At 44.8% G+C, this 22,503-nt stretch overlaps 1 protein-coding gene across 3 annotated transcripts in view; it reads left to right on the top strand.

Annotated features, from left to right (window-relative positions):
• Positions 1-22,503, top strand: part of ANAPC1 (anaphase promoting complex subunit 1) — a 365,074-nt gene that overhangs the window by 137,298 nt on the left and 205,273 nt on the right. For all 3 annotated transcript variants that reach the window (XM_063918099.1, XM_063918098.1, XM_063918100.1), the window contains exons 22-25: positions 15,259-15,337; positions 15,426-15,459; positions 15,535-15,605; positions 16,296-16,474. In XM_063918099.1, the coding sequence (XP_063774169.1) occupies positions 15,259-15,337; positions 15,426-15,459; positions 15,535-15,605; positions 16,296-16,474 (363 nt within the window). The remainder of the gene's footprint in view (positions 1-15,258; positions 15,338-15,425; positions 15,460-15,534; positions 15,606-16,295; positions 16,475-22,503) is intronic.

Raw genomic sequence — 22,503 nt, 5'->3', positions numbered from 1 at the left:
ACATGAGACAGCCGACAAATCAATTAGTGCCTGTTCAGGCGTCTCAGACACCGTCAGGGGCGCTAAAACGCCCGTTACCTCAGATGGTCGACACAGACCCTGACACGGATACTGAATCCAGTGTCGACGGTGACGAGACAAACGTAATGTCCAGTAGGGCCACACATTACATGATCACGGCAATGAAGGAGCCATTGAACATTTCTGACACTACAAGTACCACAAAAAAGGGTATTATGTGGGGTGTGAAAAAACTACCAGTAGTTTTTCCTGAGTCAGATGAATTAAATGAGGTGTGTGATAAAGCGTGGGTTTCCCCCGATAAAAAACTGCTGATTTCTAATAAATTATTGGCACTATACCCTTTCCCGCCAGAGGTTAGGGCACGTTGGGAAACACCCCCTAGGGTAGATAAGGCGCTCACACGCTTATCAAAACAAGTGGCGTTACCGTCTCCTGATACGGCCGCTCTCAAGGAACCAGCTGATAGAAGGCTGGAAAATATCTTAAAAGGTATATACACACATACCGGTGTTATACTGCGACCAGCGATCGCCTCAGCCTGGATGTGCAGCGCTGGAGTGGCTTGGTCGGATTCCCTGACTGAAAATATTGATACCCTGGATAGGGACAGTATATTATTAACTATAGAGCATTTAAAGGATGCATTACTATATATGCGAGATGCACAGAGGGATATTTGCACCCTGGCATCTAGAGTAAGTGCGATGTCCATTTCTGCCAGAAGAACGTTATGGACGCGACAGTGGTCAGGTGATGCGGATTCCAAACGACATATGGAAGTATTGCCGTATAAAGGGGAGGAGTTATTTGGGGTCGGTCTATCGGACCTGGTGGCCACGGCAACGGCTGGAAAATCCACCTTTTTACCCCAGGTCACCTCTCAGCAGAAAAAGACACCGTCTTTTCAAACCCAGTCCTTTCGTCCCTATAAAGGCAAGAGGGAAAAAGGCCGCTCATTCCTGCCCCGGGGCAGAGGAAGGGGAAAAAGACTGCACCATGCAGCCTCTTCCCAGGAGCAGAAGCCTTCCCCCGCTTCTGCCAAGTCCTCAGCATGACGCTGGGGCTCTGCAAGCAGACTCGGGCACGGTGGGGGGCCGTCTCAAGAATTTCAGCGCGCAGTGGGCTCACTCGCAAGTGGACCCCTGGATCCTGCAGGTAGTATCACAGGGGTACAAATTGGAATTCGAGACGTCTCCCCCTCGCCGGTTCCTGAAGTCTGCTCTACCAACGTCTCCCTCCGACAGGGAGGCAGTATTGGAAGCTATTCACAAGCTGTATTCCCAGCAGGTGATAATCAAGGTACCCCTCCTACAACAGGGAAAGGGGTATTATTCCACGCTGTTTGTGGTACCGAAGCCGGACGGCTCGGTGAGACCAATTTTAAATCTAAAATCTTTGAACACTTACATAAAAAGGTTCAAATTCAAGATGGAGTCACTCAGAGCAGTGATAGCGAACCTGGAAGAAGGGGACTATATGGTATCTCTAGACATCAAGGATGCTTATCTCCATGTCCCAATCTACCCTTCTCATCAAGGGTACCTCAGGTTTGTGATACAAAACTGTCATTATCAGTTTCAGACGCTGCCGTTTGGATTGTCCACGGCACCACGGGTCTTTACCAAGGTAATGGCCGAAATGATGATTCTTCTTCGAAGAAAAGGCGTATTAATTATCCCTTACTTGGACGATCTCCTGATAAGGGCAAGGTCCAGGGAACAGTTAGAGGTCGGAGTAGCACTATCTCAGGTAGTGCTACATCAGCACGGGTGGATTCTAAATATCCCAAAATCACAGCTGATTCCAACAACACGTCTACTGTTCCTAGGGATGATTCTGGACACAGTCCAGAAAAAGGTGTTTCTCCCGGAGGAGAAGGCCAGGGAGTTATCCGAGCTAGTCAGTGTCGAAGTCAGAAAAATGTCTCTATGCACGTTGCCATATTTGCACCTCATTCATGTCCGCGCTGCGCAGGCGTACGCTCTCCCGTACGTACACATACTCACAGCAGCGTGCACTCACAGGCGCGGTATGCGTATTTACGGTAGAGTTTACGTAGTCGTAGCGTGCGACTCATTCGTTACATATTTTCACAATTAATGTAGTTTATAGATTATGGTCCCTTTGATAGATTCTGAAAGTTTGGTTAATATAGAATGTCCCTGAACGGAGGAATCCCTCTTTGTATTGTGCGAAGGGCCTAACAGGAGTCAGACAGTGGTGTTTGGTACCTATCGGAAGAGTATTTAAATAGCAATATTCCGGTGTTGGTTTGGAGCAGATTAATTGCTCGTGCGAATAGTTATGGACATAAGAAGTTATGTCCATTTATTTATTATTATTTGTCCTTACTTAGTCATGCATCTGAACAGTTGGAGACAGGCATCAGTAGGTCTCAAATGTCTCTTTGACCTCAGAGATCCCGCTAACAATAGTTTGCATGTTAAGAGGGCCTCATATCTATACATGCATAAGGTAAACACAGGAATAGTAATTGAAGATCAATTGTACTCCAAATCAGTATCTTTCCCGCAGACGGAGTACAATAGTCTTTAATTACACTGAGCTTTTGAGACTCAATGAGGAGGGTCAACACCTGTGTTTACAAATGGGGCTGGATTTGTATACAGGAGAATGAGGGCTGAGATGTCATTGTCTCAACTGAAAGTGGACATCATGAATATAGAACAGAACCCAGACAGGATTCTGTTTTGTATTCGCCAAACAATAGCTTCTCACTAGACAGGAATGTGTTGGTCATCACCCATTGTGTTACATAACCAAGGCCACTGATGCAGCTGGCTCACATGCTGGGAGGGACACACACTTCCGGTGGTTGACACACCCCCACAGCTGGAATGCAGGTATGATATACCCACTGGAGATCACGGGGCTGACTCTCTCACTCAGAACTAAGCTAGCATCAAGCAGCATGGCGGCTACATCCCCAGGACAGAATTCCTTCCCAAAGGCTAAGTATAGAATCACATGGCTATAGAAGGAAATATAGACATATTGCTTTCTGGTTTAAATAGGATATTGTAACTTGGCTGGGATGATTGTTGGGTGTTTGTGTTGGTGCCCTGTGGAATCTGTGATGGTAGCTGGGATCTTGTTAATCATAAATACCACCATGCAGTACTTTTGAATATGTGCTGGTAGCAATGGCAGGCTGATACTTGTGAGTACCTGGTGGTCTGGTCTTGTGATAACTCATATGCTCTGGTTATAGAGATACTGTGTTTGCTTGAAATTGTGAAAGGTGATTTAGATTGTTTGGAATTGTAAAATCAGAACATATGCATTGTTTTGAGGCTTGGACATTTTGGAATCAATTGGAGTTTTTCCCAAAATGGAGTCTAGCTTCTGCCCCATGCGGCATTGTAGGGACGATTGTGTAGCTGGGTGTTGTGTATATAGGGACAGGCAGCATAGGTAAGCTCAAGTACTTTCTAAACAAAGATTCTCAGCATTTATTAACTGCGCAGCGATTGTTCCTCACATGTGTAAGCTTCGCTGCAACCATATTGTCTTTTAATGTTATTGTGAGCCAATTTCTCTCATCTCTCTCCGTCTCTCTCTCTCTCTCTCTCTCTCTCTCTCTCTCTCTCTCTCTCTCTCCTCTTTTCTCTTATATCTCTCATAGTATTATAGTATTGTACTGTATTGCATTTAGGTCAGTGTAGTATTGTCTTTTTGTATTTATTGTTTAGATCTGTGGTTAGGAAGTCTCTGTTATATTGTAGTGTATCATTTGTACTGTTACCCCCTTTTTACAAGTATATTAGATATAATACAGTTAATAGGCCTTGGAACCTAAACCAGTATCTGTGTATTTTCTATAGTGTTAAGTGTTCACTTGAGCGTCGGTGACGCTCAAGCAGCTTTGTAGATAGTCAGGTTACACAAGGTTGCACTTACACCCTGTACTCACATTAAGGTATTCTGTGTATTTCATTGGTATAAGGTTTTAACATAAAGGTATAGCGTTGTGAGCGTCTGCGCCGCTGGTGACCTCCTCGTGGTCTCGAGCGTATGCTACGCCATAGCGAATCATTCCCCTAGACATAGCCAATAACGTGTCCTGTGATCACTGGGCCGTGAGCGAACGTGACGCTTGAGCGTCTCGCCTACGGCTGAGCGATCGCTACGCCAATAGCGTACCATTACGGTACTTCTTGAGCAAACAGCGTACAGTGTTCTTAGCTTCATAAAGGGTTGTTTATACGACAAGGAATTTAGCATTGTCAATTGCGGGCTCGTCCTATACTTCTCACATCTGCACTAGGTAGATCAGCAGACATTATCCCCCAGCAAAGGGTGGGAGATTGTCTCATAGTGCTGGCGGGATAAGCGTCTGCTTCGCTTAGATAAAGAGTGCTGAAGGAACCCGGTAACCGGAAGTAAGAACAAAACGCTTGTGTCTTTTTAAAACTGTTTATTTTTCTTTTGTCTTGCGTACGCATACATACCTGCATTTCTTTTCACTTGTGTATTTCATTTTCGTATATCACTATTCCTGTTTGCCAATTTTATAGTTGATAGAAAGTGCTAAAAAGAGATTTGCTGTTATTTCATAGTAGAGGTAATAGTTAAAGTATAGAACAACACACGGTTTGTCTGAGATACAAGGCAGTCAGTGTGGATTGCGGTAGATGATCAGGGATCATTTACATTGATAAAAGTATATATTGTGTTACGGTGGATCTTTGCATTACGTACACGTGTCGCTAACAAAGACTAGCGTACGCAATCCAAAAGGCAGACGCACGCAGCGTTCATTACGCAACGTAGCATCCGGTTACGCCCACGTAGCTCAAGTTGTGATAAAGTGAAGTAACGCAAAGGCGATAATTAATGCACAGCGGTAGATAACGCGACGCGGTAAATAACGCAAATCTATTTTTGGAAAATCTGAAATTTAGTTTAACAGATCCTGCTCCTAATTGGTAACACTCTTGGCCTGAAGACAATTTCTGCGCAGAAATAGATATAGAAACAAAGTGTACATGTGTTGAGCGAGTGTGTTTTGTATACAAAAGTTTATATAACTTTAAGGTGGAACCAAAAGGAAAGCCGGGTACTCGTCAAGGGACATACGTGTAAGTGACATATACGGTGGCTAGGGAGGCATCTCTGGTTAAATAATATTTGAGCATTAGAGTATAGCGGACCATAAGGTAACAAGACCAGGAGGTCATAAGGTAACAAGACCAGGAGGTCATAAGGTAACAAGACCAGGAGGTCATAAGGTAACAAGACCAGGAGGTCATAAGGTAACAAGACCAGGAGGTCATAAGGTAACAAGACCAGGAGGTCATAAGGTAACAGACCAGGAGGTCATAAGGTAACAGGTAAAATAGACAAAGAGGTCCGCTATAAAAGTACAGTGGCACAACGCCTGGGGTGTTGGTGCAGAACCCATATAGGCCATACAAGCTCTGGCTGAAGGAATCGCAGCCGGAAACATAGATTCCATTGATCTTTCAGTACATGACAAGTAGTGCTCGTATACTGAACGATTGGACCGCACGTTATTGTGTGCAGTAGTTAGTAATCTGACCTAATACCATTAGAGTAAAGTGGTCACAAACGCTATCTGTACATTCTGACGTGATTTGTGTAATTTTTTATTTTTGGAAGGGAAGTTCGCTGGTCACTCAGGAACTATCTAACAACCCCAACTTTACTGGAAAGAGTAAGTGTCCTGCGGGTAACCCTCATATGTTCCAGTAAATAAAGGTTCACAGGGGCCCTAGGTTGGGTACAGCAGCTCTGGCTACAGTGATTGCAGCACAGGCCAACGTGGGCGAGAAGTAAGTGGGGTACTTGATAAACCACCACCGCCGGCCTGCCCAAGGACATCTTGGTTTGTTTGTAAGGGTTCGCTGAAAGCCTTGATATTCAAGGAGGAATAAGCAACGCCTGCAGATTATGGGGGCCATTTGTTCAGGTAGGGGGCGATCAACCCTGGTTCAAGTTGATTCTGTGAACCGACCAGTTGGGTCGGCACGATATGTAATGTGTGAAAAATACGGTAGTCACACAGAGGTTTTATGTGATGAATGGGAGAGAATGACTGTACAAGACAGGGACAAATTCCCAAGAATAGGTAGCTTCAGTCCAGTAGTGTTACAAAATTTAAGGAGGAGGATAAGTCTCATTGAACCAACGAAGAGACAAAATAAACATTATGAATATTTACAGTTATGGCACCAGGAAGGTGAGATACAGAGAGGTTTGGCTCTGGCGGCAGGATCTGGGGCAGTCAGGAAGTTGATTGCCACAGCTCCTCCCCCACCATACATTGCAGGAGAGGAGTTGATTGCGGAGAGAAAAGCACAAAAGTGGAACAATAAAAATGCTCTTAGCAACTGTAGTATAGATAATAAGAATAAGTGTAATGAATGTAACAATGATTATTGTAATACTGTTGAATGTACAACTATTAACCCATGCAAGTCGCACCCCATGATAAACTTTCCTCAGGAATACAAACAAGAAAGTGAGCCCAGAACGATGTCGGCACCTCTTCCAGAAGCCATCCTACAAGACATCCAGGTGGACACGACCAAATTGGTAAAGGCAATAATCAAACCCCCTAACGGAGGGTCAGGTGAGGTCGTGTCCACAGGTACGTACAATGTTTTATATCACGCACAAACAAATGTACCCCATATTGTAAGACCAAAACAAGGTGATGTGATTGAGTTTAGTCCTGTCAGGGTGATCACAGTCCCCAATGGGAAGACTGACGATCAGGGAACCATTCCCGTCAAGGACAGTGCAATGCGCCATCCCTGGTCCCGGACAGAATTGAGATCAAACATGTCTGATTACCCAGATCCTAGGAAAGATCTAACTGTATGATCAAAGATTCACAGAAGGTATATCAACTCCCTAGACAACGACATAATCATGGTATCCAAGGAATCAGGTAGGTACAGGGAAAGCGGTTGATGGTGATGAGCATCCAAACGTTTGAGGAGGCATCAAATCAGCCAAGACCCCATTTCACTGACACTTGGAGGAAGCCCAGGGTTTGTTATCATTGTAGAAGAGAAGGGCATTATGCCAGTAACTGTAATAACCCACATAAAGTTAGACCCCCTAGACATGAAAATGAGCATGAATATGACACACCAAATTACAAGCAGGGATCATATAGGAAGAATTTTGGGCCACACCCATAATATATAGTCAGGAAAGGTGATCATTAGAACTGATGGTAAGCCTGAGGTAACGGTTAGTAAATTGGGAGGTCATTCACTGAAGACACAGGAATGACCAGGTTAAACGTTGTAAATGTATTTGTGAAAAATGTTTTTTTCTTTCTCTCTCTATCCCCATCTCTGACGATTATTGGTAAGAATTCAAACATTGCATATTCGCTTGGTCCTTGCAGAAGTCTACCAAACCCCAGCATGACCTATCCACCACAATGTATTCTGGCCAGATACAGACAGTGGAATAATGCAAGTGCTGGTGGGGAGGGACTGCTCAAGGAGACCAGTAGATACATAGATATGACAGCCTAATAAGTCTGACAATGTTTTTCTAATGCTAACAATGTTTTCTTACAATGTTTAAAAATGCTTTGTTTCTCTTTTCTTATTGATGGTTATTGTCGAGTTATGTAATGTATATATGCACATGAATTGTTCTCTATCTCTTTTGTTTTTTTATTTTCTCTCTCTCCTCACTCATGTTTCCATGATTTAAAGATGGTATGTCACCCCTAAGTGTTAACCAATGGTAATGCCAGATTTTTGCTCCTTACAGAAAGATCGTCGGTTAGGAAGGAATATTGCATCACCAGAATGATCGTTTTTGAAGACTGAGAGACAACACCTTTGAGAGGACAGCATAACAAGAAGAACAACAAGACGAGAGAACTTATTATCGTAACGAGTTCTCTCCCCCTCAAACTGATTTTCTTATACCCCATTTACAAATTTCTTCTTTTCTCCTCCTGTAAGATGGACTTGCCCCAAGAGACTGTGATATGGATTTTTCCCGTTAACCATGATGTTGACCAGAGCAGTCTGTTTCGGTGAGAGTACCAGTGAGGTCGAGAAAGGATCCAGAAAGGTCCTGATGACTGAGACGGAGGTGTAAATTTCCAATAGCAACCCAATCACCAAGCAAAGGCGAGTACCGGGCACGATCTAACAACCATGTTATTTGTAAACAACTGTGAAGGAATGTTAGTTCAAAAAGAAAGTTGTATCTGTAGGCTCTGTAACAAAGAAATGCCAATCTAGTTTTAATATCCATATGGACCGGCATCCATTGAGTGACTATCACTCCTTAGTGGGTAACGTATTAAACAAGACCGATTGTTGGGTATGCTCTCAAGTACCTCAGGGTCACAGCAAATCAGGGCTAGTACCATTTCCTTTAACGTTAGGGGAGGTACTTGAGCTAAGTGGTGGGAGACCGGTGGACCGGAGGTTTAACATCTCCAGCCCTCCTAGTTTGAAGCTCCACCAATACCATGTGGATAGGTCCCTCTTATGTTTTAATATCTCCAATCCTAGAAAACCGGGAAATTGGGAAGTGTCATGGAGCAACCTTACCATGACCTTTTCACACAGAGCAGATAGAATGCCTACAGATACCGAGCTCGTACGCCACATAGCCAGTAGAGGAAAATCTTTTCGGTATCGATATACCTTAGGAAATAGGATTACTAAAGTTGGAGAGGTATCACCAGGATACTGTGCACATATCGTACAAACCGATACGTGCATTAGGCAGATGGAAGAATTAGGGTCAGGAGATTTCACCTGGAAGGTTTGTAACATGGTCATGTCCTTCTCCGTCCCCTATGTTCTCCCCGATGATGCATATTTCATATGTGGGAGAAAGGCGTACAAGTGGCTTGCCCCAAACTCTGAAGGATTGTGTTATATTGGAAAAGTATTGCCTGAAGTAATGACTGTTACACATGACAAAATGAAGGACATACACCGTGGTGCCCAAACTCCTTATACTCACACTCACTACGAGCACCTTGTTAAAAGACAACTGTCAGAAAGGTTAGAGCATCCGGCCTCTGATCTTATCCATGAATCCACCGGGATTCAGGTTCTGGTAGCGTTAGATTTCACTCGCACCGCTCGAGGTGTGATGAATTATAGATACATTTCCGCACTCGCCAATTTGTTAGATAATATCACTGAAATGTATGATGACACGTTTAGATACACTGGAAGAGAACTTCAAGCTTACAAAACAGAACTAGTTCAGCATAGGATGGTTCTTAATTATCTTACAGCAGTAACAGGCGGATATTGTGTTACATTGGCAACACAGTACGGCATAAAGTGTTGCACGTATATCACAAATAGCACCGAGGATCCGGTAGAGGTCATAGACCAAAAGATGGACGATATTCTGCAATTAAAGTGGGAATTTCGTCGAAAACACAATCTCACCCTTGCTGCTGTAGGTAATGAGCTGACTGGTTGGGTGTCATGGTTGAACCCGCGAAATTGGTTCTCCGGTTTGGGAGAGTGGGCTCAAGGAGTCATAATGGATGTTGGAAAGTTTCTCCTGTGTATCTTAGGTGTTGTTATATCTATTGGATTGATATTTAGATGCGGGCAGGCTTTGATGAGGTGCAAACAAAGTACAAAAGTGATGAGCTTGAGGAGTGAGGAAACTGTAATTAACCTGGATTTGATTTATGACCCAATGATAGAAACCAGAATGTGATGATGTAATGAGTATACGGTCCGTCTTTCACCCATTTCTATGTTTTCCTCCGAGGTACAAAGACCCACGTAGACGAAGGATTTGATGAGCCAAGGGGCCGACAACGGAAAGATGGAAAGAAGAAGAGCAGACGACCTGTTATACAAGATTTTGATGGACAATGCCATGGGTACCCCAGTTTCCCTAGGAACTTTAAAATCACGCTAGCCCAACATTTTTTTTTGTAAATCCATGGACGTTGTATGCTTTACTCACGATTTATGAGCAAAAGCACAAAGAAGAAGACTCCAATCAACCGACACCAATCAAAACCCCAATCGACGAACGTACATTAACCTGACATAGAATATCATTGCATTTTTCGTAAGTGTTCTTTATCTTCATCTCTGCAACCCTCAGGTAATAACACACATAGTCGATAGGGAATACAGGCACAGATAGCAGCAACCACATACCCCCCCCCAATTCATGTATCATCAACTAAAATGTGCATCCCCATTGTGTTACAACCACAGCCGAAATGAGCTCGGTAGAGTTTGACAGCCCATCCACAGACCTGTACCACAGGATAAGAAGGAATTCAAATGTATACTTCGCAATACCTCGAAGCTTGATTTACCACACGTACGGCACGATGATACATGACCCTCCAAACATGGACTCATACACACATGCTTCTACTCTCTCACTAGGTCATACCCTTTTCACACCTACTCCTCTCTTCTTCCTTACCCCACCATGGAAATCAATTAACCCCTGACTTACATTTTTCTCCTTAAATGTTTTGTGGCAGTTATTATTGACTGCCAAAGGGTGGACTGTCGAAGTCAGAAAAATGTCTCTATGCACGTTGCCATATTTGCACCTCATTCATGTCCGCGCTGCGCAGGCGTACGCTCTCCCGTACGTACACATACTCACAGCAGCGTGCACTCACAGGCGCGGTATGCGTATTTACGGTAGAGTTTACGTAGTCGTAGCGTGCGACTCATTCGTTACATATTTTCACAATTAATGTAGTTTATAGATTATGGTCCCTTTGATAGATTCTGAAAGTTTGGTTAATATAGAATGTCCCTGAACGGAGGAATCCCTCTTTGTATTGTGCGAAGGGCCTAACAGGAGTCAGACAGTGGTGTTTGGTACCTATCGGAAGAGTATTTAAATAGCAATATTCCGGTGTTGGTTTGGAGCAGATTAATTGCTCGTGCGAATAGTTATGGACATAAGAAGTTATGTCCATTTATTTATTATTATTTGTCCTTACTTAGTCATGCATCTGAACAGTTGGAGACAGGCATCAGTAGGTCTCAAATGTCTCTTTGACCTCAGAGATCCCGCTAACAATAGTTTGCATGTTAAGAGGGCCTCATATCTATACATGCATAAGGTAAACACAGGAATAGTAATTGAAGATCAATTGTACTCCAAATCAGTATCTTTCCCGCAGACGGAGTACAATAGTCTTTAATTACACTGAGCTTTTGAGACTCAATGAGGAGGGTCAACACCTGTGTTTACAAATGGGGCTGGATTTGTATACAGGAGAATGAGGGCTGAGATGTCATTGTCTCAACTGAAAGTGGACATCATGAATATAGAACAGAACCCAGACAGGATTCTGTTTTGTATTCGCCAAACAATAGCTTCTCACTAGACAGGAATGTGTTGGTCATCACCCATTGTGTTACATAACCAAGGCCACTGATGCAGCTGGCTCACATGCTGGGAGGGACACACACTTCCGGTGGTTGACACACCCCCACAGCTGGAATGCAGGTATGATATACCCACTGGAGATCACGGGGCTGACTCTCTCACTCAGAACTAAGCTAGCATCAAGCAGCATGGCGGCTACATCCCCAGGACAGAATTCCTTCCCAAAGGCTAAGTATAGAATCACATGGCTATAGAAGGAAATATAGACATATTGCTTTCTGGTTTAAATAGGATATTGTAACTTGGCTGGGATGATTGTTGGGTGTTTGTGTTGGTGCCCTGTGGAATCTGTGATGGTAGCTGGGATCTTGTTAATCATAAATACCACCATGCAGTACTTTTGAATATGTGCTGGTAGCAATGGCAGGCTGATACTTGTGAGTACCTGGTGGTCTGGTCTTGTGATAACTCATATGCTCTGGTTATAGAGATACTGTGTTTGCTTGAAATTGTGAAAGGTGATTTAGATTGTTTGGAATTGTAAAATCAGAACATATGCATTGTTTTGAGGCTTGGACATTTTGGAATCAATTGGAGTTTTTCCCAAAATGGAGTCTAGCTTCTGCCCCATGCGGCATTGTAGGGACGATTGTGTAGCTGGGTGTTGTGTATATAGGGACAGGCAGCATAGGTAAGCTCAAGTACTTTCTAAACAAAGATTCTCAGCATTTATTAACTGCGCAGCGATTGTTCCTCACATGTGTAAGCTTCGCTGCAACCATATTGTCTTTTAATGTTATTGTGAGCCAATTTCTCTCATCTCTCTCCGTCTCTCTCTCTCTCTCTCTCTCTCTCTCTCTCTCCTCTTTTCTCTTATATCTCTCATAGTATTATAGTATTGTACTGTATTGCATTTAGGTCAGTGTAGTATTGTCTTTTTGTATTTATTGTTTAGATCTGTGGTTAGGAAGTCTCTGTTATATTGTAGTGTATCATTTGTACTGTTACCCCCTTTTTACAAGTATATTAGATATAATACAGTTAATAGGCCTTGGAACCTAAACCAGTATCTGTGTATTTTCTATAGTGTTAAGTGTTCACTTGAGCGTCGGTGACGCTCAAGCAGCTTTGTAGATAGTCAGGTTACACAAGGTTGCACTTACACCCTGTACTCACATTAAGGTATTCTGTGTATTTCATTGGTATAAGGTTTTAACATAAAGGTATAGCGTTGTGAGCGTCTGCGCCGCTGGTGACCTCCTCGTGGTCTCGAGCGTATGCTACGCCATAGCGAATCATTCCCCTAGACATAGCCAATAACGTGTCCTGTGATCACTGGGCCGTGAGCGAACGTGACGCTTGAGCGTCTCGCCTACGGCTGAGCGATCGCTACGCCAATAGCGTACCATTACGGTACTTCTTGAGCAAACAGCGTACAGTGTTCTTAGCTTCATAAAGGGTTGTTTATACGACAAGGAATTTAGCATTGTCATCAGGAACCTCCTAAAACCAGGACAAGTGTCAGTGCATCAGTGCACGAGAGTCCTGGGAAAAATGGTGGCTTCTTACGAAGCGATTCCATTCGGAAGATTCCATGCAAGAACTTTTCAGTGGGATCTGCTGGACAAATGGTCCGGATCGCATCTTCAGATGCATCAGCGGATAACCCTATCTCCAAGGACAAGGGTATCTCTCCTGTGGTGGTTACAGAGTGCTCATCTTCTAGAGGGCCGCAGATTCGGCATTCAGGATTGGATGCTGGTAACCACGGATGCCAGCCTGAGAGGCTGGGGAGCAGTCACACGGACAGATATTGCGCCAGGTCAAGGGACCCTCAGGCAATAGCGGTGGACGCTCTGGTAACTCCGTAGGTTTTCCAGTCGGTATATGTGTTCCCTCCTCTTCCTCTCATACCAAAAGTACTGAGAATCATAAGAAGGAGAGGAGTAAGAACGATACTCGTGGCTCCGGATTGGCCAAGAAGAACTTGGTACCCGGAGCTGCAAGAGATGCTCACGGAGGACCCGTGGCCTCTACCTCTAAGGAAGGACCTGCTCCAGCAGGGACCTTGTCTGTTCCAAGACTTACCGCGGCTGCGTTTGACGGCATGGCGGTTGAACGCCGGATCCTGAAGGAAAAAGGCATTCCAGATGAAGTCATCCCTACCCTGATCAAGGCCAGGAAGGATGTAACTGCAAAACATTATCATCGCATTTGGCGAAAATATGTTGCGTGGTGTGAGGCCAAGAAGGCCCCTACGGAGGAATTTCAACTGGGTCGTTTCCTACATTTCCTGCAAGCAGGATTGTCTATGGGCCTAAAATTAGGATCCATTAAGGTTCAAATTTCGGCCCTGTCGATCTTCTTCCAAAAAGAACTGGCTTCAGTGCCTGAAGTTCAGACGTTTGTCAAAGGGGTACTGCATATACAGCCTCCTTTTGTGCCTCCAGTGGCACCTTGGGATCTCAATGTAGTTTTAGGGTTCCTAAAATCACATTGGTTTGAACCACTTGCCACAGTGGATTTGAAATATCTCACATGGAAAGTGGTAATGCTGTTGGCCCTGGCTTCAGCCAGGCGCGTATCAGAATTGGCGGCTTTATCCTATAAAAGCCCTTACCTGATATTTCATTCGGATAGGGCGGAATTGAGGACTCGTCCTCAATTTCTCCCTAAGGTGGTTTCAGCGTTTCACATGAATCAACCTATTGTGGTACCTGTGGCTACTAGGGACTTGGAGGACTCCAAGTTGCTGGACGTAGTCAGGGCCCTGAAAATATATGTTTCCAGGACGGCTGGAGTCAGAAAATCTGACTCGCTGTTTATACTGTATGCACCCAACAAGCTGGGTGCTCCTGCTTCTAAGCAAACGATTGCTCGTTGGATTTGTAGTACAATTCAACTTGCACATTCTGTGGCAGGCCTGCCACAGCCAAAATCTGTTAAAGCCCATTCCACAAGGAAGGTGGGCTCATCTTGGGCGGCTGCCCGAGGGGTCTCGGCTTTACAACTTTGCCGAGCAGCTACTTGGTCAGGGGCAAACACGTTTGCTAAATTCTACAAATTTGATACCCTGGCTGAGGAGGACCTGGAGTTCTCTCATTCGGTGCTGCAGAGTCATCCGCACTCTCCCGCCCGTTTGGGAGCTTTGGTATAATCCCCATGGTCCTTACGGAGTTCCCAGCATCCACTAGGACGTCAGAGAAAATAAGAATTTACTTACCGATAATTCTATTTCTCGTAGTCCGTAGTGGATGCTGGGCGCCCATCCCAAGTGCGGATTGTCTGCAATACTTGTATATAGTTATTGTTACAAACAAATCGGGTTGTTTATTGTTGGAAGCCATCTTTTCAGAGGCTCCTACGGTTATCATACTGTTAACTGGGTTCAGATCACGAGTTGTACGGTGTGATTGGTGTGGCTGGTATGAGTCTTACCCGGGATTCAAAATCCTTCCTTATTATGTACGCTCGTCCGGGCACAGTATCTTAACTGAGGCTTGGAGGAGGGTCATAGGGGGAGGAGCCAGTGCACACCAGCTAGTCTAAAGCTTTTACTTTTTGTGCCCAGTCTCCTGCGGAGCCGCTATTCCCCATGGTCCTTACGGAGTTCCCAGCATCCACTACGGACTACGAGAAATAGAATTATCGGTAAGTAAATTCTTATTATTTATCACAATAGAATATGTAATTATATTTGAAGTTTAGTCTGGCCATGATCGTTAATGCTGTTTTTTCATTTATATCTTTGTTTATATTTATATTTGTTTTTTTTATCTATTATATGGTCATTGGAAGATCATGTGTAGGTTTGAGCATGCTACACATACATTGTTTTTTTTAACTTTGTTGTAGAGTTTTGCTTTGTACATACTTGGAGATGAGAACGCAATCTTAAACAAGACTTCAAAGTACCTGTCCAAAATAACAGCAGGTAAATGGTGCATACCTCTGTTTTACAATCACTTGCCCAAGTCGCTATTATATGTATTGAGTATAATGGTGCACGTTTTCATTTATAGGGCAACGCAAACAACAGCAGGAAGATGACAGAAGGTGTGAACTCAGGACTCCCCTTATCTATAGGATTTCTGAGACTTTGTTACTGACCTGTTTTACTTGTCATTGCAGGCATAGCTTAAAACCCAGTCCATCTGTGTCTGGTCTGTCTGAAAAGCTGGTGGTATGGATGACAGACATAGGTGAGCTACGTAGTACAAGTGGGGTTGGTATATTATGTTGACATGGTCACAATGTGGAAACTCATGAAATGCTGACATGGTCGCAACTGGGATACTCATGAACTGCTGACATGGTCACAATGTGGATACTCATGAAATGCTGACATGGTCACAATGTGGATACTCATGAAATGCTGACATGGTCACAATGTGGAAACTCATGAAATGCTGACATGGTCACAACGTGAATACTCATGAAATGCTGACATGGTCACAACGTGAATACTCATGAAATGCTGACATGGTCACAACGTGAATACTCATGAAATGCTGACATGGTCACAACGTGAATACTCATGAAATGCTGACATGGTCACAATGTGGAAACTCATGAAATGCTGACATGGTCACAACGTGAATACTCATGAAATGCTGACATGGTCACAATGTGGAAACTCATGAAATGCTGACATGGTCACGGTGTGGCCAGTGTCATTTTAATGTGTGCATAACCCTAATGGTGGTGTCGTCATTTTGACTATATTGACATGACATATATGTGAACATTTTCCTGTTGACATGTTAGATGTCGACTTTTTAGCTGTCCGTAAAATAACTGTCAGCATAGTCAATGTCTACATTATGACTGCATACCGTACAAGTAATATTCAGTAAAATACATTTATTTATTATTATTTTATTTTTTTTAAGGGTTTTCTCTTCGGGATTTGGAGTCTCTGCCTTTTGGCATTGCTCTTCCTATAAGGCACGCTATCTATCAGTGTCGGCAACAGCCTGCTTCTGATTGGCCGGAGCCAGTATGCCTTCTTATAGGACGCCAAGACCTGTCCAAGCAAGCCTGTGCTGGAAACCGTCCCCAAGTGAAAGCTGTGAGTGTTAGCAATGTTGTTTTCACCCACAGAGAATTATCCGGCACAAATATATTGAATAAAAATGTATAGCTTTGATAACATGTTCTCTGGAAAAAGACGAGATGGCATCTAAACACAATGTTATAGAAACTGACTTAATCAGGAATTTAATGAATGACCCTGTGACCGTGTTAAAAGTCAGTGTTAGAGCTAGACAAGAGCTGGCACCCTACAGTAAAGTGATTCATTTTGTACAGTATCTTACTTTCTCTTATGTCCTAGAGGATGCTGGGGACTCCAAAAGGACCATGGGGTATAGACGGATCCGCAGGAGCCTGGGCACACTATAAAGACTTAAACTGGGTGTGAACTGGCTCCTCCCTCTATGTCCCTCCTCCAGACCTCAGTTAGACTTTGTGCCCAGGAGTGACTGGACACACACTAGGGGAGCTCTACAGAGTTTCTCTAGAAAGACTTTGTTAGGTTTTTTATTTTCAGGGAGACCTGCTGGCTACAGGCTCCCTGCATCGTGGGACTGAGGGGAGAGAAGTCAGACCTACTTCTTCTTAGTTAAGGGCTCTACTTCTTAGGCTACTGGACATCATTAGCTCCAGAGGGTTCGATCACTTGGTGCGCCTAGCTGCTTGTTCCCGGAGCCGCGCTGTCACCCCCCTCACAGAAGCCAGAAGAAAGAAGCTGGGTGAGTATGCAGAAGGCAGAAGACTTCAGTAACGGAGGTAACACGCAGTGGTCGCGCTGCGCTCCATGCTCCCACACACCAACGCTCTCACAGGGTGCAGGGCGCTGGGGGAGGGGGGCGCCCTGGGCGGCATGTTGCTGAGGTTTATAGCGCTGGCGGGGGGACATATTTAGGTGCCCGGACACCGGGTATGTTCACCCCGCCAGTGTGCCGCAAAACGGAGGGAGCAGCAGCGGTAGCGCTGCGCTCCCAATCACCATCGCCTCTTGCAGGGCGCTGGGGGGGGAGCGCCCTGGGCGGCATATTACTAAGTGCTTCGCTGGCGTGGGGACATACTTAGAGGCTTGGACGCCGGGTATTTTCACCCCGCCAGTGTACCGCAGCGCGCGCTGCGCGCCATTGCTCCCACACACCAATGGATTCCGAGGGTGCAGGGCGCAGGGGGGCGCCCTGGGCAGCAATTGCTATATTGTTTATTATATGCGATATATACATCCCCCCAAGATCAATATATGATCTATATATATATATATATATATATATGTTAGTTTGAGCGGGGTTTAGCGCGTAGAGAAGGGGCGGAGCTTAGCCCTCACAACGGAGTCAGCGCCATTTTCTGCAGCTCCCCGCCAAGCCTTGCTTTATAGTACGAAGGAGAGGGGGCACAGTGATTTTAAGTGCTATATGGGAGATATATAGCATTATGTTTATAATGGACGCATAATCCTTGTTGTGTTACATGAATTTCAGTGTTTTCCTGTCTGTTACCCACTATCGGTTAGTCGACATATGTCGACATGTGTGAGGGCTTTGTCACAAGCTGCTGTGGGGATAACTGTCTGCATCGCCGATGCTTGTCGGTACTTGATTCAGGAAATTAAGTATTAGCAGGTTGGTGTTTGTGTGCTTATAAAAGTAGACACGCCATGGGAGACACAGTTGTTGGTGGGTGCCCTGTCGGCATCAACGGTATTACTGGGTAAAAAGATTAACAGGCTGTTATGGCCGGGTACCTGTATATATATATTTATAGGTATATGTAGGGGGAGTATTATTGAATTTATATATGCTTCCCTCAGACCCCTCGGGGTTCCAAGATTGTTATTTTTTTGCCCGCTTTTATTCCCTGCTGTCGACATCTACTAAGTTTATGTCAACCATAACTTTCCTGGTAGATTCACATCTGGGGCATCTCAGCACATTCAGAACACATTACTGTCACTAGCGACCTAACGGGTCTGGACAATCCACTTCTGTATATGTTATATATATATATTTCTATATGCATAGTTAGGATATGTGTGTTATATGGTGTATTACATTATGATTATGTATATCAATGAATGCTGAAATAATAGTATTTCTTCTCATGTGCTGGTCGCTCTGTTGATTAGACTCCAGTTCGGCCGTGACGAGTTGGTATTCGAGCCTCTCATGGAGTCCGAAGGTTTATTCTCTTCCTGACGTGGAGAGAACATTGTGGCAGTCAACTCCTGGTTGACGTGGAGCCCTGTCATAAAGGATCATACACAGGAAGCTAAGTGATATTTTATTTCTATACCTTTTTGCACTGCATGTACATGGAGGAGTGTTATGTTCGGAAAGACATCCGATGGAATTACCTTACAGAGAGTGGGTAAGGTTGCCTATGTTGTTTATATTCTATAACATTGCAGCTGGTTGCTGAGTAACGGCAGGAGGTGTAAACGGGAAAATGCTGAGGTTGACTCCGAGAGATACTAGACGGTCGGTATAAAGCAGTTTGCGATACCTCAGTTCAGTCAAGCTCGGCGGATACCACTGGTGAGTCTAACTTCGTGAGTTAGACTCCTTCGCAACGGTTGGGGACGCATTCTTTTGTGGGATGCAGTCGTTTAATCGTTCGATACCGTTCCTTTTTCCTTTTCTGTGCAGACAGTAGAAGCTGAAAAGGTAAGAATTCTGCAGCCTTGTTGGGTTCGCAGAAGCGGATCTTCTTTTCTGTTTTTAGCACATCCGCCACAGGTCGCTGAGTCTATCTGGCTGGATCCCACTCCGGTGGGGTCTCATCGACTAATTTTCGGTTAGTCCGGGAATTGTTTAGGACCTGTGAGTTGATTATAGAATCCAAAGGGGGACATTCTGAGTTACAAATGTTTCCCGTCAATATTTTTCTAATAGATTTTACCGATTCCCCTCTGGTCGGGGAGGTAGTGAGCGACGCCATACCAGAGTTGCGTCAGGTTCAGGACTTTATCCTGCCATCCCTGTTTAAAAAAGAAAAAGAAAAAAAAAAGAAACAATCATTTCTGCTTACGAAGTGGATCTATAGGATGGAATCTCTCAGGCCAGGGAGCTCCAACATGTAAAGGTAGAAAAAGGGGTTAAATCCGTTTTTGTCAACGTTCAGCCTGCCTGGGTTGATATCCAGGATTGGCTTTGCTATTTCACCGGAGTGTTGGCAGTATGATGGTTTTCTTTCAATATTAGGAGCCATTGTCATTCTGCTCTGAGACGCTCGCCTGATTGAGGCGAGGTCAAGTAACAAGGGGTGCAAATCGTTGTTTCTCTCTGACTGTTCTTCAACACAGGGAATGACTGTTGTTCACAGCGACGCAGAGTTCGCAAGTGGGTATCAGAGTAGATACTGACCGGTTGAGGTTCTGTGGTTTTTCCTGTGGAAAGACGTCTGAGGATCCGGAGTCGGATCAGATTGATTGTGACAATCCATCAATAGATTCTGTTAATGAAGCAGGTGGTTGCGGCCTACGGGGCCTTGTTTGTTGAACAGGTCGAATGCCAGAGTGGTTTTCGAGGGCCAGTTGGAAATGGGGTCTGGGTCTCACCTATACATGCACCGGAATTTAGTCCTACTGACCGGGACTTCGCTCCTGTGGTGTCTGCTCGATTCTCACCTTCTAGAGCAGTGTTTCCCAACCTCGGTCCTCAAGGCACACTAACAGTCCTGGTTTTAGTGATATCCAGGCTTGAACACAGGGGACTTAATTAGTACCTCAGTTATTTTGATTTAACCATCTGTGCTGAAGCCTGGATATCACTAAAACCTGCACTGTTGGTGTGCCTTGAGGACCGCGGTTGGGAATGCCTGTTCTAGAGGGACGGATGTTCGGAATCCAGGAGTAGGACCTGGTGTCCATGCAGGCAGATATCCGAGATTGGGGAGCTGTCCTGACAAGGGACTTATTTCCAGAGGAGACGGTCAAGCTGGGAAGTTTGTCGGCATAAACTTTTTTGATTTAAGTAAACGCTTTCTTAGCGGGCTTCGTTCCGAAGTTAAACGACGGAGAAATAGATTTCCTCTGCAGGCGCAATCTCCGTCCGGGAGAAATACACCCGTCATCGAGAAGTTTCACGGAAGTGACAAGTCTTGGAGGAGTGCCTCAATTGGACATGTTGACACCTCACATCGACGAGAGGCCTCGGGGATATTGTTCCAGGTCAAGGGACCCGCAAGCTATGGTAGGGGATGCCCTCGTGACACCTTGGGTGTTTCCAGTCGGTCTTTGGGTCCTCTCCGTTTTCACTCTTTCGGAAGGTGATAAACGTAAGAAGAACAAAAGTTCAGGCGATCCTCTTTGCTTCGGTCTTGCCAAGGAGGGCTTGGTTTCCAGTTTTTCAGGGTTTGCTCATAGTAGTTCTGTGGCCTCCTCCTCTACCTGAGGAACTGTTACAGCAAATTCCGGACGTGTATCAAGACTTACCGTGGCTACGTTTGATGATGTGGCGGTTTATTGCCATATCCTAGCCGGCAGGGTATTCCCAGTGGGGTCATTTCCGCGCTTCTTCAGGCTAGAAAAGAAGTAAAGGCAAAGATTTACCATTGTAGTTGGTTTATATATATATGTGTCTTGGTATGCCTCCTAGAAGACTCCTACGGAAGTTTTTCAGCTGGGTCGTTCTGCTCCACTCTTTGCAAGCAGGGGTGGATACAGGCCTAGGGTTAGGCTCCTTTTCAGGGCAGTTTGGCTTTATAGATTTTCTTTATAAGAGCATTGGCCACCTCTCTGGAAGTTCAGGCTTTCGTGAAAGGAGTACTGCACATCCAACCTTCATTTGTGCACCATGGACTCTTGACATGGTGTTGCGTTTCTTGTGTCACACTGATTGGAACCTTTATAAAAGGTTGTGTTAAAGTTTCTATCCTGTAGAGTGGTCTTGTTAGGGACTTTGGCGTCCGCAAGGCGGTGTTGTAAGTGGCGGCTTTGTCTCACATGAGCCCCTGTTAGCTCTTTCAGGTGGATAACACGGAAATGAGAACTCGGATAATAGTTCTGTCAAAAAAGTGGTTTATGTTTTTTCGCAGAAACCAGCCTATGGTGAGGCCTGTGGTTAATTAAGCATAGTTTTTTTTCAAAGTCTCTCAATGTAGTTGGGGCTTTGAATATTTATGTCGCCAATTTGGCTCAGATTGGGGAAGCAAAGGTTCTGTTTGTCCGGTATGCTCGCAACAGGATTGGGGCACCTGTGTTTATGCAGTCTGTTACATACTGGATCTATGACACGATTCGGCGTGCTGGTTCTACGGCTGGTTTGCCGTTACCGATGTTAGTGGAGACCCATTTTATTAGGAAGATGGGCTCTCTTTGAGCGGCTGCCCGGGGAGTCTCGGGGGTTCACTTTGCCGAGCGGCCACTTGGTCGGGTTAAATTTCTTTTGTTAAGCTCTATGAGTTTGTTATCCTGGCTGATGGGGACCTCATGTTTGCTCGATCGGTGCTGCAGGGTTGTCTGCACACTCCCGCCCGGTCTGGAGCTTTGGTATAGACCCCATGGTCCTTTTGGAGTCCCCAGCATCCTCTAGGACGTAAGAGAAAATAGGATTTTAGTACCTACCGGTAAATCCTTTTCTCCTAGTCCGTAGAGGATGCTGGGCGCCCGTCCCACAGGCGTACTGTGCCTGCAGTCATTGATTTGGTTACACTTTGTGGTGTTTCATCTCTGTCAGGTTGTCGCTGACGTTGTTCAGGACGTGGTAGGCGGTTTCTTTATATTGGTTGTGTTGCTTATTCTCTCAGCATATGGCTGTATTTTTTCATGCCGGGGGCTGGTATTATGTTGAATGCCATGTTTTCCGGTATGTTCGTTGTGTGAGCTGGTATAACACGCACTGTGTTTAAATTTATAAATTCTTTCCTCGAAATGTCCGTCTCTCCTGGGCACAGTTTTCTAACTGAGGTCTGGAGGAGGGGCATAGAGGGAGGAGCCAGTTCACACCCAGTTTAAATCTTTATAGTGTGCCCAGGCTCCTGCGGATCCGTCTATACCCCATGGTCCTTTTGGAGTCCCCAGCATCCTCTACGGACTAGGAGAAAAGGACTTACCGGTTGGTACTAAAATCCTATTTAAAA

Source organism: Pseudophryne corroboree, chromosome 4, assembly GCF_028390025.1.
Source record: "Pseudophryne corroboree isolate aPseCor3 chromosome 4, aPseCor3.hap2, whole genome shotgun sequence".
Lineage (NCBI taxonomy): Eukaryota > Metazoa > Chordata > Amphibia > Anura > Myobatrachidae > Pseudophryne > Pseudophryne corroboree.
Note: the sequence above shows the minus strand (reverse complement) of the source record. Positions and strands in the feature narration are given on the sequence as shown.